This window comes from Solea senegalensis, linkage group LG15 (assembly GCF_019176455.1).
Source record: "Solea senegalensis isolate Sse05_10M linkage group LG15, IFAPA_SoseM_1, whole genome shotgun sequence".
NCBI classification, from domain to species: Eukaryota; Metazoa; Chordata; class Actinopteri; order Pleuronectiformes; family Soleidae; genus Solea; species Solea senegalensis.
Genome location: NC_058035.1, coordinates 22601329 through 22619266, shown reverse-complemented (window position 1 = coordinate 22619266; position 17938 = coordinate 22601329). Strand labels below are relative to the sequence as shown.

The 17938-nt window shown below is 43.4% G+C and overlaps 1 protein-coding gene across 1 annotated transcript; it reads right to left on the bottom strand.

Annotated features, from left to right (window-relative positions):
• Positions 1-1875: 1875 nt before the first annotated feature.
• Positions 1876-17582, bottom strand: LOC122782138 (brefeldin A-inhibited guanine nucleotide-exchange protein 3-like). Its single transcript, XM_044046351.1, has 22 exons — positions 17273-17582; positions 16943-17077; positions 16733-16803; positions 16359-16612; positions 16041-16286; positions 15730-15927; positions 15420-15647; positions 12340-12580; positions 12129-12273; positions 11918-12046; positions 10801-10977; positions 8031-8145; positions 7803-7905; positions 6862-6993; positions 6645-6775; positions 6320-6328; positions 5736-5954; positions 4345-4516; positions 4089-4190; positions 3577-3953; positions 2988-3495; positions 1876-2708 (listed from the first exon to the last, which is right to left on the bottom strand). Exons 1-22 carry the CDS (start codon positions 17580-17582, stop codon positions 2517-2519), a joined length of 4194 nt encoding a protein of 1397 aa, XP_043902286.1. The 3' UTR covers positions 1876-2516.
• Between the last annotated feature and the right edge of the window lie 356 nt (positions 17583-17938).

Genomic DNA, 17938 nt, shown 5'->3' with positions numbered 1-17938 from the left:
ATCATAATTATAATAACAACAATAATGAGAAGACTAAAGCACTGAGTTGTCCTAACTGCACCTGAACTCACCGCGGTGTCAGTGGACGGCAGAGCTGAAGAACCGAGGGACAAGTCCAGAGAGTCTCGACCCGCTGGACCGAACTTTGTCCAACTGCTGCTGCTGTCCAACAGAGAGCGCATGATGAAGATGATAATGTAGAGGACGATGAAGAGTCCAGAGTAACCACAGTGATGAAGTGATGAGACTGAAATGAAAACTGAGAGGAGGAGATTTACAGCTCTCACACACACACAAACAAACACACATGTTGGACATTCATGACTTGAGGGGACATTGCATTGACTTACATTCATTTCCTGGAGACTTACTCTAACCTTAACCACAATTACTACTGGCCTAATCCTAATCCTAACCCCAACCTTAAAACATATCTTCATGTTAAAATGTAGTCACTTACGTTGTGGGGACTTGATTTTTGTCCCCACAAGGAAGACAAGTCCCCATAATGTGACTATGTAAACAGTTTTAGGTCCCCACAACATTAGTAATACCCACACACATACACACTCTCTCTCTCTCACACACACACTTCATTAACTAGGTCATTTTGACACTTTTCATGAATGATTGAAATGAAAAGGAAAAGAGAACAGCGCCACCTGTGGACAGACAGTCAGTGCACAGACAGTGGACAGTCAGTGCACAGACAGTGGACAGTTAGTGGACAGTCAGTGGACAGTCAGTGGAGGACAGTCAGTGGACAGTGGACAGTCAGTGGACAGTCAGTCAGTTAGTGGACAGTCAGTGGACAGACAGTGGACAGTCAGAGGACAGTTAGTGGACAGTTAGTGGACAGTCAGAGGACAGACAGTGGACAATCAGTGCACAGACAGTGGGCAGTCGGTGCACAGACAGTGGACAGTCAGTGGACAGTTAGTGGACAGTGGACAGGTGGACAGTTAGTGGACAGTCAGAGGACAGACAGTGGACAGTCAGTGAACAGTCAGAGGACAGACAGTGGGCAGTTAGTCAGACAGTGGACACAGACGACAGACAGTCAGTGACAGTGGACAGTGGACAGTCAGTGGACAGTCAGTCAGGACAGACAGTGGGCAGTTAGTGAACAGACAGTGGACAGTAAGAGGACAGTTAGTGGACAGACAGTGGACAGTCAGAGGACAGTTAGTGGACAGTTAGTGGACAGATAGTGGACAGTCAGTGGACAGTGTCCTCTTTAATCAGCTTACGTTGCAGCTGAAGTTAAACGCAGTAAAAATGAAAAGAGCAGATTTGTTTGAATTCATTCGTTCACTAATCTGACAACATCTGTTCACAGCAGCTGTTAACCAGGGCGGACTGGGACAGTGGGCGGGGCCAAGGGACAGAGGGCAGAGACACGACAAGAAGAGAGGACGTCCTGAGAGAAGACATGAAGACTATTATTATTATCATTATTATCAAACAGCAGAGAAATGATAATGTTTGAAACAAAGACAGGGAGTCGAAGGGGGCGGGGTTAAATATACTAATCTTGTGATGTAAAACATAAATGGGTGGGGTCAGGAAGAAGCACATTTTCTAAGGTTAAATAATGATGCGTCAGAAGTGGGAGTGACCTCATTCCACAGGTGCCGCCTCTTCATACCTGAGCGTTTCCCAGAATTCACTGCAAAATAGAAACAAACAATACTGAACAACAACAATCTGAAAAACAAGTTGTCTCTGTTGCTAGGCAACAACAGTGACAGATATTTCATTAATCTGGGCCGGGTTTTTTGTCAGCTGCAGTAGGCGTGGCCTGAGTTTAAGGAACAGACGCAGACGACAATTTAATGTTTATATTTTATTTCATGAAGCTGAAACAAAAACACGTTTAAATGACAACACAAACGTGGTCAAATTCATACATTCACACACACAACGGGTCACATACACAGCACTGCAGGCACAGGGTTTGAATCCCAGCGGGGCCGCGGTCCTCACTGCGTGGCACTCACATGTTCTCTGCGTGCGTTTTTAAATTCAAAATCATCGTCATGTCAGTTTTCAGAAGTGAAGAGTTTGCGAACACGGTAAACAACATAAGTTCAAACACACAGGGTCCAGTGTTTACGACGGTCCTTAAACGCAACACACAGAGCGGCGGCGTGACAACGAATCAGAGAAGAGCAGCACGACTTGACCTTTAAAAAACACATGAAGAAGAAGAAGAAACACAATATCGATGATCAGCTGACTCATCTTTGGTTTCAGACGATGACATCATCATCATCATGAAGGTTCAAAAGGTCACGACACCTCTGGTCAAAGGTTGAAACTTCCAGTTGATGATGTCACCGGGTCGTAAACTCCGCCTCTTTCTCTGAGTCACATGACGTTTACCCATCAGCCACTGCTCTGCTCCGATCACAGGTGTAAATAAAGGTAAAAGTGGGCTTGAACCACAGTTTCCCAGAATTCATTGCACGGTCACATGACGTCTGCCAGTGTCCTCCTCCTCTTCCTCCTCCTCCTCACAGGATGATGTCATAAAGTCGTCCCACGCGGCTGAGCCACTCACGCAGCGCCTGGCGGACACGGCCGTCGGTCACGTGACAGGACAGCTGACTGAGGCACGGATACAGCGCAGGCTGGAGCGCCAGGAAGGCGGAGTCTGACAGGAGGAGGGTGTGGTTAAGGAGTGTCAGGACCATGTTGGTCCACGCCTGTGGGGGAGGAGATAAAAATGACCAAGAGTGACATCTGATGAGGTCTTCAGGTCCTACTAGTACACACAGGTATATACTAGTACACACGTATATACTAGTACACACATGAATATACAAGTACACACATTTATATAAAAGTACTCACAGGTATATACAAGTACACACAGGTATTTACAAGTACACACATATATACTAGTACACTCAGGTATATAAAAGTACACACAGGTATATACAAGTACACACAATAAGATAATTGATGAAGTGTTGTTGTCGTACCTGTATCTGGGCCTCGGCATCCCTTAGGGAAACGTTATGGGAGCTGACCGTTGACCCGGACCTCGGTCTCTCCTGCCTCAGAACTTCAGGTCCGGCGCTGACCGAGTGTCTCAGTGGCGGCCCCTGCTGGTCCACCAGCTGCTGAGGTCTTTGCAGGGGTCTCTGTGGCTCGGCAGGGCTCCTCCTCTCCCCGGTGGCTCCTCCTCCTCCCCCTGTTGCCGTGCCGGCAGTGGGGGCGCGGCCCTGCTCCTTCATGAACATGTTGACGAGGTTCTGCGGCGCCGGCTGCGGCTGCTTCCTGCGTTTGTACTCCAACATCAGTTTACTGATGCTTCTGTCCGTGGCAATGGTGTAAAGTTTGTTTCCCGCATTTTCCCACCATTCCTTCCTCCGCCCCGGTCCCGAAACACCACCCGGAACTCCGCCTCCTAACGAGCTTGACGTCATGCCGGAGTCCCGCCTCTCTCCTCCTCCGCACTGGAAGTGGTGAGGCAGACTTCCTGTAGAGCTGCAGAAACAGAAAACAGTGTCCTTTAATAAAACATCCCATTTTGTTTCTGTGCTGTGGTTACCATGGATATGCAGAGACCTGAATCCGGGACTGGGTGTGGTCACGTCTCCAGGTGACGTTGTGCTGACGTCCGTCACCTGACACTTGTACCCGCCTTCCTCTGAGGGTGTGCCCCTCGCAGAAAACCCCCCTAATGATGTGGGTGTGGACGTCTCTGACTGGAAGAGAGGCAGGAAGAAGACATGGTCGGCCCCGCCCCTCAGCAGCCCCACCTCCTCCAGCGTGCTCTCCAGGTCGCGGTGCATCTGAATGTAACTGTTACATAGATCCATGCACAGCTTATACAGGCGTTTGACAAGCCACGCCCAGTCTGCCCCGCCCACTGGCTGCACACTGAGCGACGGCACGGGCGCTCGCCACGGGTGCCGTCTGTCCCGCCCACGTGGAGGACTGACCTGTGGACAGAGAGAGAGATGAAGAGGTGAGTGTGCGTGTGTGTGAGTGTGTGTGTGTGTGTGTGTGTGCATGCGTGAGTGTGTGTGTGTGAGAGTGCATGCCTGTGTGTGTGTGAGTGTGTGTGCGTGCGTCACCTGTGCTGTCTCTTCAAATATGTCTTCGTCCTCTGATGAAGCAGAACCAGGGTGGGAGGAGTCAGAACTCCCCTCTTCCTCCTCGTACAGAATCCTCTTCACCTGCAAACACAGGTGAGACTCACTGACACATGTTTAAAGACACTCAGTCAGCACTGACTGTGCTGTGAGCGCCCCCTGCTGCTGAGACACAGAGGCTCACGCTTTAACAATGAAACTGTGTTAAATAAAACAAAAATGGATGTCTGTTGTTTACCTGCTGTGGCGTCATTCCCTCAGCCTGACTCAAGGTGGCGCTCAGCAGAGCCTGGAAGTACAGGTTGAAGCTCATGGCCGACTGTCGGTAAAGATTAGCCGCTCCGCAAACACCTGACACCTTCATGAGCAGATACTTGAGACCAGGACGAGTGTCAAAGTCCCGAGCCGTCCTGAGGAGACGCACAACAATCACAATGATCACAACAATCACAATCACAATAATCACAACAATGACAACATCACAACAATCAAAACAATCACAACAATCACAATAACCACAACAATCACAATAATCACAACCATCATAATAATCACAACAATCACAATAACCACAATAATCACAACAATGACAACCATCACAACAATCACAATTATTACCACAACAATCACAACAACCACAACAATCACAGCAATCACAAACATCACAATAATCACAACATCACAATAATCACAACAATCAAAATAATCACAACAATCACAACAATCACAATAATCACAACCATCAAAATAATCACAACCATCACAATAATCACAACAATCACAATAACCACAACAATCACAATAATCACAACCATCACAACAATCACAACCATCACAATAAACACAACAACCACAACAATCACAATTAATCACAATAATCACAACCATCACAATAAACACAACAATCACAATAACCACAACAATCACAATAATCACAACCATCACAACAATCACAATAAACACAACAACCACAACAATCACAATTAATCACAATAATCACAACAATCACAATAATCACAACAATCACAACACCGTCTTTTCCACATTATGGGGCGCACTTAAAAGCCTTTAATTTTCTCAAAAACGACGATTAATTCTGCTTGTGCTTACTGACCATTAAATGGATTTTGTGTGGTACATTACAGCTATCGTAGTCAGGAGCGTCGCGGAGAAGATGACGAATTTGAGGGATTTGTGGACGAGAAATGAACTGAAAAAGTGAGTGTGTTGTGTTGTATTTCACATGTAAACTGAACCATTTTGAGAGTTATTGGGACTACGCTAACGTTTGATTTAGCGGTATCAGACTGTGTTTTTTTACCTGCTACAACTGAACAATGTTGGGAGTTATTGTGAATACGCTCATTAACGTTTGAACACGTTTCATAAAGTTTGATTGACTGACTTATCTGACTGTTTTGTTTTGCTTAATGCGCCTTATAGTCCGGTGCGCTTTATATATGAAAAAAGCTCGAAAATAGACCATTCATTGACAGTGCGCCTTATAATCCAGCGCCCTATAGTGTGGAAACTACGGTAATCACAACAGTCACAAGAATCACAAGAATCACAACAGCCAAATCACAGCCATGGATTGTCAGGGATCTGCAGAAACAACGAGGCTGAAACCTGTACGAGTCCAGCAGCAGATCCAGGATGATGGCTAAGTTGGTCATGGAGATGTAGCGTAAGAAGCCCGGGGAGGGTTTGCCGGGGTCAGAGGTCACGGGCGTGACCCTCTCATGACCCTCGGGCTGTTTGACAAACTCGTCCAGCAGGATGTCGTAGAGGTTCTGCAGCAGGACCTGGTGTGACAGGAGGCTGACCACGATGTTCCGGAACGGGATCCTACAGAGACACCGACCAATGACCTCTGACCTCAGCTCACAAACAACCGGTATGAACTAGTTTAAAAATGGAAAACTGTTTGTTTTCCATTTGTACACCAAACTGATTTAAACAGTTCAAAAAGTTACTGGTGCAACAGTTAACACCAGTTAAACTGGGTTAAACCGGGTTAAACCGGTTTGAAAAGGGACAAAAGTTTGAACCCATTTAAACTGGTTTAAATAAAGAACACAGTTTAAACCTGTTAAAATGAAACCAGTTTAAGAGTAAAACAGTTTAAACAGTTTAAACGGTTTAAAAGTTAAACGATGGCGACGACTTCCTTTTAAACGTAAACAAACTTGTCACAAAAAAACTAAACTTACCCAATTTTCCTGAAACGCAGCAGAAAAAAAACACATGATTGACACATGAGTCACACGACACGCGACAATCAATGACATTAAAAACTAACGACAGTGAAGACGCACACATTTTATTCTGCTGCAACATTAGTGTGTGTGTGTGTGTGTCTGTGTGTCACCTTGTGTAAGTGTGTGTGTGTGTGTGGGGGGGTATTACTAATGTTGTGGGGACCTAAACCTGTTTACACAGTCACATTATGGGGACTTGTCTTCCTTGTGGGGACAAAAATCAAGTCCCTACAACGTAAATGAAATGTGTGTGTGTGTGTGTGTGTGTGTGTGTCACCTCTTCTGTGTGTGTCCATTAGCCTGTTGGTCACACGGCAGCTCGATGATGAGGACACAGGACTGAGCGTGCTCAAAGCCGTCCTTGCTGTTTGGCGTCTTTGGTGAACACTGAGAGTCCAACATGAAAACCTGTCACACAGTTCGTTAGTGTCACTAATGACGACTCAGCGTTGTTGACATGATATGATGATATGTGTGGTCAGTGGTCAGCTGACCTGCTGAGCCATAGCTTTGATCCTCCAGTACTCGGCCTCCGCCGAGGGCGAGTGAGACGGCGCCGCCACCTTCACCTCACAGGCGTCTCCTGAGAAACTGTCGCTGCCGCTGTGGAAACAGGCGAGCAGGTTCTACAGAGGAGAGACGCACCTGTTCATCACATCTCATGTCAAAGTCTTTTTATTTAACTGCTAAAAAACGAGACACAAGAGAAAACTTAAGTCTCCGACGTCTTCAGAACACGTTCACGTCTTTGTCTCACTGTAAACCGCTCACTCTCACACACAGGAGCTGCTGCTCCTCTGCTGCCTCGTGTGGTCACTTTGTGTCACTGAGGTCAATCTGAACGTTGACAAATCAGACATTTGAACATTTCAACTCCTGTGTGTGTGTGTGTAGTAGAGTGAGTGGTTTACACGCACAGACGCACGCACACACACACGCACACACACACGCACACGCACACGCACACAGTGGAGCAGCAGCCACTGAGGCTATTAATCTGTAATCTCCCACAGTCCTCAAACACCACATCAGGTAACAACAACATCTTCATCATCATCATCAAACTATAGACTGACATCTGATCATCTTTATTTAGTGAGATTCACTGATCAGGTACCAGAGGTCAAAGGTCACAATTATATCAACATATACAGTATATGTATGTGTCTGTATATATGACAAACAGACACTGTGTGTGTGTGTGTGTGCATCAGACACTTTCTATATGTAACCAGTGACGACACGACAGCTTCCAAAAACAGCTGCATCGCCCCCTGCTGGCTGGCTTCAGCTAATACCAGAAGCCCCGCCCCCCAAATACAGGTCTACAAAGGTCATTTCAGGTGGATCTGTAGATGAACTCGTCTGATGGTAAAAACAGGCGGAGACTTGATGGTTGATTGGTTTATAAACTGCAGCGACCGTGTGTTTTTACCTTGACAGGTTCTAACGTGGCGGTGAAAGCGTCCTGCAGGGCGCAGCACGCCAAACGCCACATCTCCTCCGTGAACACGGGACCAACTGTGACCAGCACATACCTGCGGAGGAGGCGGAGCATCAGCAGCACACAGTTTACACGTACAAAACGCCACGGTAACATGTGACATTAACATGTGATACACATAATGTGACGAGCAGAGGGCGTGACTGTTGCCGTGGTTACCTGATGCAGGAGCAGCCCACTCTGGAGATGGTCTCTGCAGGTTCAGACACACAGGCCACCAGCAGCTTAAACAGATCCTTCAACATCAGGTTTATCAGCGACTCGTAGCCGATGTCTGTACACACACACGTCATCATCATCATCATCATCATCATCTAAGCCTGCGTCTGTAGTCTGTTGTTATGCAGACAGGAAGTCACATGGAGTTTTAAAGCTGTGACATTCCAGGAGCAGGACATTTACAGTGGCCTCACTAGGGCTGGGTACCGAACTTGGGTTCTTTTATGGCACCGACCCAAATGCTTCGATACTACCGGGTATCGAAGCGTGCCTTGTTTTTCGGTCCTAAGTTTCGATACCTACGGAGTTAATCACATGATCAAGATCTGATAACGCTGCCCGTGATTGGCTGTAATGTTACACGTGGTTACAGCGTGCAGGAAGAATACAATGCTGTTACGCCCACAGACCGCGTCCACGTGTGTCTGTGTCGTTAATGACACATATATATATATATATATATATATATATATATATATATATATACATTTTTATATATATATATATATACATATATATATACATGTACATACATATATATGTATAGGATTACTATTGCAACAACACATCATCAGTAGGGTAAAACTAACCTGTCTCACGACGGTCTAAACCCAGCTCACGTTCCCTATTAGTGGGTGAACAATCCAACGCTTGGTGAATTCTGCTTCACAATGATAGGAAGAGCCGACATCGAAGGATCAAAGCAGCTGTTGACTCCACTTTTAAATATGTTTAATGAGTCATTTATTAATGGCATATTACCACCAACTTTAAGACTCGCTACAATAATCCTTATTTTGAAACTGCTCCTCATACATTAGTCTTATGGGAGTACACACAAGACTATTGTGTAAAGTATTTGCTCAAAGGCTAGATCCATATATCCCTCCCTTCTGTGGTACATTGTGATCAGGATCGTCAGGGATTTCATAACATTAGAAGGGTCCTCAATATAATTCACTCTAAAACTAACACCAGAGATACGACACTTCGAATCGAGTGGCCTTATTTGTTTGATTTGCTACCAAGATATGGACTTGAGGGAACATTTCTGAAATGGATAAAGTTATTGTACACTAGTCCTACAGCATGTGTAAGAACGAATAAGATTTTATCAGACCTGTTAAGGTTAGAGAGGTCAACCCGTCAGGGCTGTCCTCTCTCCCCATTATTGTTTATTTTGGCCTTTGAGCCTTTAGCCATGTCCATTAGAGCTGAAGCTAATCTATCAGGTATAACAGTTGGAGGTCATGACCATAGGATATCGCTGTATGCAGATGACGTGATTCTTTTTTTGTCAAACTTATCAAACAGTGTCCAGACGTTATTGCATTTAATTAATACATTTGGTCTGTTTTCTGGATACAGTATCCAGTAAGAGAGAAATAATCCGGTTATAGATACACCTTTTTTTAGTGCGGGGGAGGGGTTTACCTATCTTGGGATCAAGATTACTCCCCAAATGAAATCAGTTGTTGAAGCAAACTATGACCCGCTGATGAGAGAGGTACAAGATTCACTTGAAAAATGGACGACAACGCCAATATAATGATCAACTTAATTAAGATGACTATCTTCAGTCACTCCCATTACCAAGACATTAACAGTGCGTTTTGTAGATTTATCTGGAACGGTAAAAACCTAGATTAAGACTAAGATTACTATATTTGCCCAATCTACAGTGGTATTATTGGTCTGCTCAGCTGCGTAGTTCTATGTTTTACTTTGATACACACTCTCCTCCAGCATGGGTTTCTATTGAACAAGCATCAGTATCTAAGTTGCCATTAAGACTATACTTATATTCAGCAGATTTTAAAACTTTAAAGAAAAAAACAACAAATCCCTTTCTTAAAAACTCTATTGATATTTGGTTTAGGGCTCATAGACATATGGGTGATACACCCCCCATCTCTCAATTTTCACCTATATGGGATAATGCGCCGTTCACTCCTGGCAGGGCAGATGGTGGATTTCGGGCTTGGGCCGACAGGGGGATACGAAAAACTGGAGACTTATATGTTCAGGGCAATTTATTAACATTTAACGACCTTTGTGACCTTTTTAAATATCTACAGTTGAGCCACCAGGCTCCTGTCTTGAGGGTATTGTGTTAAAAGACATGAACGGGAGACGGCACTTGTCTCGCATGATGAGGAATCTAGTCATGATAGAAGGAGGGCATGGAGTTTGGATATTAAGGGAGATATTGAAGAAGCTGAGTGGGCGAAAGCTTGTTTAAAAGCTCAATCTCAAACCATTAATACTGAAACTGTTACAACACAAATGGTTGATGAGGACGTACATAACCTCTGAGAAACTCAACAAGTGGTCCCCTGACATTCCAGATACATGCAATGTTTGACTGAGAAAGGAACTTTAATTCATTGTGTATGGGAAAGCCCGAAATTGGTAGCTTTTTGGAAAATGGTTGCGTGTACTTTAAGTTCACTTACAGGCACTCAGGTACCCTGTGTAGATAAACTTTGTATTTTGGGATATACCCAGATTACTTTTCTATTAGTGTAAGATCAACGTTGATCAAAGTCTTTTTGCAACAGTTAGTGGCAAAAATTTGACTGATAAAAATAATAAACTTAAATATTTATTTTGTAAGATCAGGGAACCACCCTGAAAACAGGGAAAATCACTGTGACTGCACATACTGAAGGTGTGAATGTCTTGTGACCTGTGACCTGTGACCTGTCACCTGAGTGGATGAAACTGTTGACGTGTTCGACCACCAGCTCACACGACAGACCAATGGCATGTTTGAAGTTTGCTGCTGCCACATCCCAGTAAGAGTGGTCGCCATGGCTACGCTGCAGCCACAGTGACATCACAGGAAGCAGAAGCTGGATGACGGCAAAGATGGCGAAGCCTGGACCTGAGAGAGAGAGAGAGAGAGAGGTGTGTGTGTGTGTGTGGGTCTGTGTGTGTGTGTGGGTCTGTGTGTGTGTGTGTCTGTGTGTGTGTGTGTGTCTGTGTGTGTTGTGTGTGTGTGTGTGTGTGTGTGTGTGTCTCTCTGTGTGTGTGTGTGTGTGTGTGTGTCTGTGTGTGTGTCTATTGTGTGTATTTTGTGTGTGTGTGTGTGTGTCTGTGTGTGTTTGTGTGTGTGTCTGTGTGTGGGTCTGTGTGTGTGTGTGTGTGTGTGTGTGTCTGTGTGTGTGTGTGTGTGTGTGTGTGTGTGTGTGTGTGTGTGTGTCTGTGTCTGTGTGTGTGTGTGTCTCTGTGTGTGTGTGTGTGTGTGCGTGTGTGTGTGTGTGTGTGTGTGTGTCTGTGTGTAGGTCTGTGTGTGTGTGTGTGTCTGTGTGTGTGTGTATGTGTGTGTGTCTGTGTGTGTCTGTGTGAATGTGTGTGTGTCTGTGTGTGTGTGTGTATGTGTCTGTGTCTGTGTGTCTCTGTGTGTGTGTTTGTGTCTGTGTGTGTGTGTCTGTGTGTGTGTCGTCTGTGTGTGTGTGTGTCGTGCGTCTCTCTGTGTGTGTGCTTGTGGCAGCGTCGTGTCTCTGTGTGTGTGTGTGTGAAATGCGTGTGGTGTGTGTAGATAAGCAGCGTGTGTCTCTGTGTGTGTATTGATGCGTCGCGTGTGTGTGTGTCTCTGTGTGTGTGTGTGTGTGTGTGTGTGTACTGGCGTGTGTGTGTGTGTGTGTGTGTGCGTCTGGCGGTATTGTGTCGCGTCGCGTTATTATTGTGGTAATGTCTGGTAATGCGGCGTGTGTGTGTGTCTGTGTCTGTGAGCGTGTGTGTGTGTGTGTGTGTGCGTGTGCGTGTGGCGTGCATGCGTGCGTGTGTGCGTGCGTGTGGCGTGCGTGCGTGTGTGTGTGTACCTGGGACACAGCTCACTTCTCTCATCAGTGTAAACAGCAGCTCCAGAGTTGGTGGTTGATGTTTTCGAGGACAGTTGGAAACTGCAGCCGTGAGCTGCTCCAACAACAGAATCCAGACCTGGATCAGACCTGGAGACACAATGCTGCGTTCAGGGACCAGAGGACACGAGTCCACACACACACACACACACACACACACACCTGTCTTTACCTGTGTCATCGTCAAACTCCTGGAGGACACAGTCCATCCCGTCCTCGCTGCTGATGGAGCGCTCCTGTGACCTCATGGGCAGACTGGCGAGCCTCGCCCCCAGGAACACGGGCTTGGACGACATCTTGTAGATCTTTGCCAGCAGCTGTCAATCAAAGCTTCATTAATAAACACATATGACGTGACTACGGCATGCGGGCGGAGCTACTACCTGTGAACACTTGCGTAGATAGTCAAGGGCGGGCAGACAGAGGTCAGTCGAGCTGTGAGCCGACGCGTGGACGCAGTCTCCGATCTCCTTATAGTCCACCTCTCCTACACAAACAAAGACATGTCGTTTACACACAAACACACACTTCCTGTTCAGTACATGTGTGCGTGTGAAAGTGACACATGAGTCATTTTGATTCTCGACCACAGCAACAACGTGAGTCCATGAACGTCTTTGCTGTTATTGTTGTTGCTCTTATCAGACATAAATAAACGTGAGTGTCGTCAAAATCCAATACTCACATAAACTGTAGGGGGCAGTGTCACAACGTTACTCCTTTCTCACAAACGATCTAAGGAACCACAAGCTTACTTCATGTTTTTATGTAAGACACTCTCGTCATGGCGACACACAGATGTTCCTGACCACAATGTTTCCACCGAGGGTTTCCACACTGTCCAGGCTGACAGGGACTGCACTAAGAGCAGTAAGCGTAAAGGAGGTGGGCTTGCTGTTTTTAGACCTCCATAACTAACATATATATGTGACCATGAAAACAAGTTAATATATGTAAGTAGACCTCCATGACTAACATATATATGTGACCGTGAAAACAAGTTAATATATGTAAGTAGACCTCCATAACTAACATATATATATGACCATGAAAACAAGTTAATATATGTAAGTAGACCTCAATAACTAACATGTATGTGTGACCGTGAAAACAAGTTAATATATGTAAGTGAACACTCCATAGAGATAACATATATATATGTGACCCGTGAAAACAAGTTAATATATGTAAGTATACACCTCCATAAGTAACATATATGTGACCATTAAAAAAAGTTAATATATGTAAGTACACCTCCATAACTAACATATAATATGTGACCATGAAAATAAGTTAATATATGTAAGTAGACCTCCATAACTAACATATATGTGTGGACCATGAAAACAAGTATGTAAGTAGACCTCCATAACTAATATATATATGTGACCATGAAAAACAAGTTAATATACAAGTAGACCTCCATAACTAACATATATATGTGACCATGAAAATAAGTTAATATATGTAAGTAGACCTCCATAACTAACATTCATATATGTGACCATGAAAATAAGCATTATATGCAGACCTCCATAACTAACATATACGTGTGACCATGAAAACAAGTTAAATATATGTAAGTGATCCTCCATGACTAATATATAATGCAGGACCATGAAAAACAAGTTAATATATGTAAGTAGACCTCCATACACATATATGTGACCATGAAAACAAGTTAATATATGTGGGTGATCTCCATAACTAACATATATATATGAAAACAAGTTAATATTGTCGTAAGTAGACTCTCCATACAATATATATATGTGACCATGAAAAATAAGTTAATATATGTAAGTAGACCTCCATAACTAACATATATATGTACCATGAAAACAAGTTAATATATGTAAGTAGACCTCCATAACTAACATATCTGTGACCATGAAAACAAGTTAATATATGTAAGTAGACCTCCATAACTAACATATATGTGACCATGAAAACAAGTTAATATATGTAAGTAGACCTCCATAACTAATATATATGTGACCATGAAAACAAGTTAATATATGTAAGTAGACCTCCATAACTAATATATATGTGACCATGAAAACAAGTTAATATATGTAAGTAGACCTCCATAACTAACATATATGTGACCATGAAAACAAGTTAATATATGTAAGTAGACCTCATAACTAACATATATATGTGACCATGAAAACAAGTTACTATATGTAAGTAGACCTCCATAACTAACATATATGTGACCATGAAAACAAGTTAATATATGTAAGTAGACCTCCAGAACTCACATATATGTGTGACCGTGAAAACAATTTAATATATGTAAGTAGACCTCCATAACTAACATATATATGTGAGCATGAAAACAAGTTAATATATGTAAGTAGACCTCCATAACGCACATATATGTGACCATGAAAACAAGTTAATATATGTAAGTAGACCTCCATAACTAACATATATATGTGACTGTCGAGGTCCGAGAACGAGAAATCGCAACACCCTACCATGATATGCCGTTGCGGTTACGGTTCGCGTCCCGTGTCTCCCGTCACTTTTGAAGCGAACTGCATTGTAAATTGGTTATGGTATTAATTAATAAAGCCGTTTTTGGTGTTTGTAAACATTTCAGTATCTAGTTTATCACAATTAATGACTGTTAACGTTATAATATAACATGTATAAGTTTACCAACATTGTGTGCTGTATGTTAACATTGAAATATCGTTTAGCACAATTATTGACTACTATTACCAGTAATATGAAAGGTATAAGGTTACCATTTTCTTTTTATGTAAAACGTATATATTGTCTATCACAAGCATTGGCTGTAAAATAAAGATGTGTATGCTTATCATATGATTAAGCAATAGACAATCATCAAGTAATTAAATGATGAATGTCATATAACTTGATTTTGATGAGTAAGTAGAAGTAATATTACACACACCTTTGTTGCAGAATTACAATAACTTGCAACTTGGCCCTTTGATATGATGGATAATGGCTAAATTATTATCTCTGGTGTGATAATACCCCCCCCATGTGGTGTGTGTGAAAATTTCCTCCTGTGCATGGGACTAATAAAGGATTATCTTATATTATAATGTATATTGTATTTGAATGCAAAATAACACTTGATGGACAAAGCCATCTGAATACAAATTTATTACAAACAAATAAAAACAACCAGTGCAGTAATAAAATCAGTAAAAAAAAGAGTGAGCATTCTAATAAATATATACACATGTAAACAATAATGCAACTCCAGTGAAACAGTGTATATAACAGTTAACAAATAGCAATATACAATAATATATACATATAAAACAGAACAGAATACCTTATATACACACACACATAGTACCACAACAGAATATAATCGAATAAATAAAATAGATTATTATTAACACAACAAACTAGAATAGAATATATATAATATTAGATAAGTGAAGACAAATACAATACAATACAAATACAAAATTACTGTGGTGGTGCATCTTTCCTTTTGCCATAACCCCGGGCTTCAAATGAGGCCTTCCACTCAGCCAGAGTTGTAGTGGCTGTGGCTTGGCAGTACCAATTTCCGAAGTACTGCTTGTGGTGCAGGCAGGAGAGGTTGTGGTGCAAACAGAAGAGATTGCGGTGCAGGCAGGAGAGGTTGTGGTGCAAGCAGGAGAGGTTGTGGTGCAAGCAGGAGAGGTTGTGATGCAGGCTGGGGAGGATGAAGAGGTTGATCGAGAGCTGCAAGGAACTGTGGCCGAATTGCAGATGGAGCCACTGGCAGGTTCCGTCGCTGTTTCAGCTGCGCCGTCCCTGCCGTGTTAGGGGGCAGGACAAAGACGTGGGGATTTGCCACACTGCTGGTCGGGACACAGGGCCTGTCTTTCCTTACAACTGCAAGAGGCAAGCTCTCTGGGCTCACATTAGTGTTCTTTGTAATAGACAGGCCTTGCTCCAGCATGCTCTTCTGCTTTTTCTGAAGTTTATTGTACCTAAAAATATTCAAAGTATACATTTGTTTGTATACCATAGTGTATCATATATATGCAATATATCTACACAGAACAGAGCACAGATACTATGTTATTCCCTTTTATTAACTCACCAACTAGCGATGGTTGCAGTATTCATCACCGGGAGCTGGATGGTGGTCTTCATCATCACCATGGCATTATCTAGAATGACTTGGCGGATGTGAAGATATGCTTTGGTGACAAGGCTCCAACGCTCTTTCCTGACTCCATCAATGCGCCTGGGTCCACGATACTCCTCGCAAAGTTGAATAAAAAGTGCCTCACACACACGATTGCAGTCAGGCCACTGTGCTGGGCTTTTCCCTCCTGCAAAGCATCTGCAAAGGTATGGGCAGCATTAGTGTTCATAAAAGACATTATATAATTGTATGTAGCATTGTCATACATACCGCTTTGTACTCTCCACACCAGGTGCAACATTTTTTTTTGTGGCCCCGAATCTCCCTTTGGGGATTGTGTCTTGAAAGCGTGGAGGGTAGACTGTTTTTTTTTTGTCATACTCTGACAAACACTCCCATAGGGCAATGATATGAGCAGCCTCCTCTCTTGACAGGGCAAGACTGTGGTCTTTTAATGTGAATAAGTGTCCCGTCAAGTCCTGGACAGCTTGGAAGCCCTCAATGTTGTCTGGTCCAACAGAGTCCTACATTAAACAAAATAGTGATAAAAAAAAAAGAAAGTATTTTCAAATATTACGCCTATTTGATTTTATTACAGATGTAACCCGACAGAAGTTAAAAACATCATCAAAATGTTAACCTACATCATGACTGGTGGAGCATGATGATGTTGAAGGCTGTTCCTCTGCCACACTAGGAGCATCTTGCTGGGGAGCTAATTTAGAACACATTTAAGCAAAGAGCAATTGTTATGATGGATAAAACAAGTATGCACTAACAATGCATTTTAGACTGCTATGCATCTGTCTTTTAAGTATGCAACAGTTTGATTAGGACATGCTTTGACCTCTGACCTTGATGAGTGCAGAGCATTTCCGCATCCTGAGAGGTTTGAGGAGTGTCGGTTTGAAGCTGGGGACCAAGGCTGGGATTAGATCCAGCAGGTCTCCCACTGTCCTCACAAACTGGGGGGCACACAGATACAGCTGCTATGGGAAGGACACAGATAAACAGTGTAATGAACAGTGTTGTTGCCTCTATAGTGAGACAGCCTCCAATCTAAACATGTTTTATATAAGTCATTATTATTGGAACCTTTACACTTAACAGCAGAATACATTACAAATATGAAAACATCTACAACTCCATGTTACACAGAATCCTTTTTCTAGTTGTATACTTACATGGATGAAACTTTGGTGGCATAAACAGCCTCTTGACAGACTTGTGGATGCTCTGCTGGGACACACCTTTCCCTGTCAACAATGACCGCAGGGAGGATACAGGCACTGAGGATGGTCGCGGTGAGGTGGAAGGCTGTGATGAGGTGGAGGCCTGTGTGGAGGTGGCTGGTTTACGCTGACTTGTGGATCTCGCCTCCATCTTGAACTGAATGGCATAACGTCTCTCCGGATACAGCGAAATATACTTCAGCAAGGCTCTTTTATTGCCAAGGTTGTTATGAGAATCAGAGCTTCCTGATTCCTCCGACATTGATGCCACCACATATCCAGCATAGCTCAGCACATTCTCAGCCAACCACTGAAATGTTTGACCCGGAAAATTCCAAACTGCAGCTGATATTGGCCCAGAAGATGCTTCTCATTGTTGGTGTCTCCACCACGACTCAGAACAGCCACCCTTGCTGACTCTTTCACCCGATCTGGGGACAAAGCTCGGGCCCATGGCCTTTTCTCTCCCTTAACTTTCTTGGCATCATCTGTATCACAGAGGCTGGCAAGACCATCTCCCCTCTTCCTAAATTTAGGATCCATTCTCTATGGTTGAAAAACAAACAACAGTTAAAATAAGCTTGGTCTGATCTCTTACTGCAAATACATTTATAGAAT

Bases quoted from the DNA above. Each gene is read 5' to 3' on its own strand.
- LOC122782138 (XM_044046351.1), bottom strand. From the start codon at position 17,582: ATGTCGGAGGAATCAGGAAGCTCTGATTCTCATAACAACCTTGGCAAT. The intron at 12,274-12,339 runs GTAGTAGCTCCG...TTTGATTGACAG, and splicing joins ATCTACGCAAGTGTTCACAG to CTGCTGGCAAAGATCTACAA. The intron at 10,978-11,917 runs GTACACACACAC...TCTCTCTCTCAG, and splicing joins AGAAGTGAGCTGTGTCCCAG to GTCCAGGCTTCGCCATCTTT.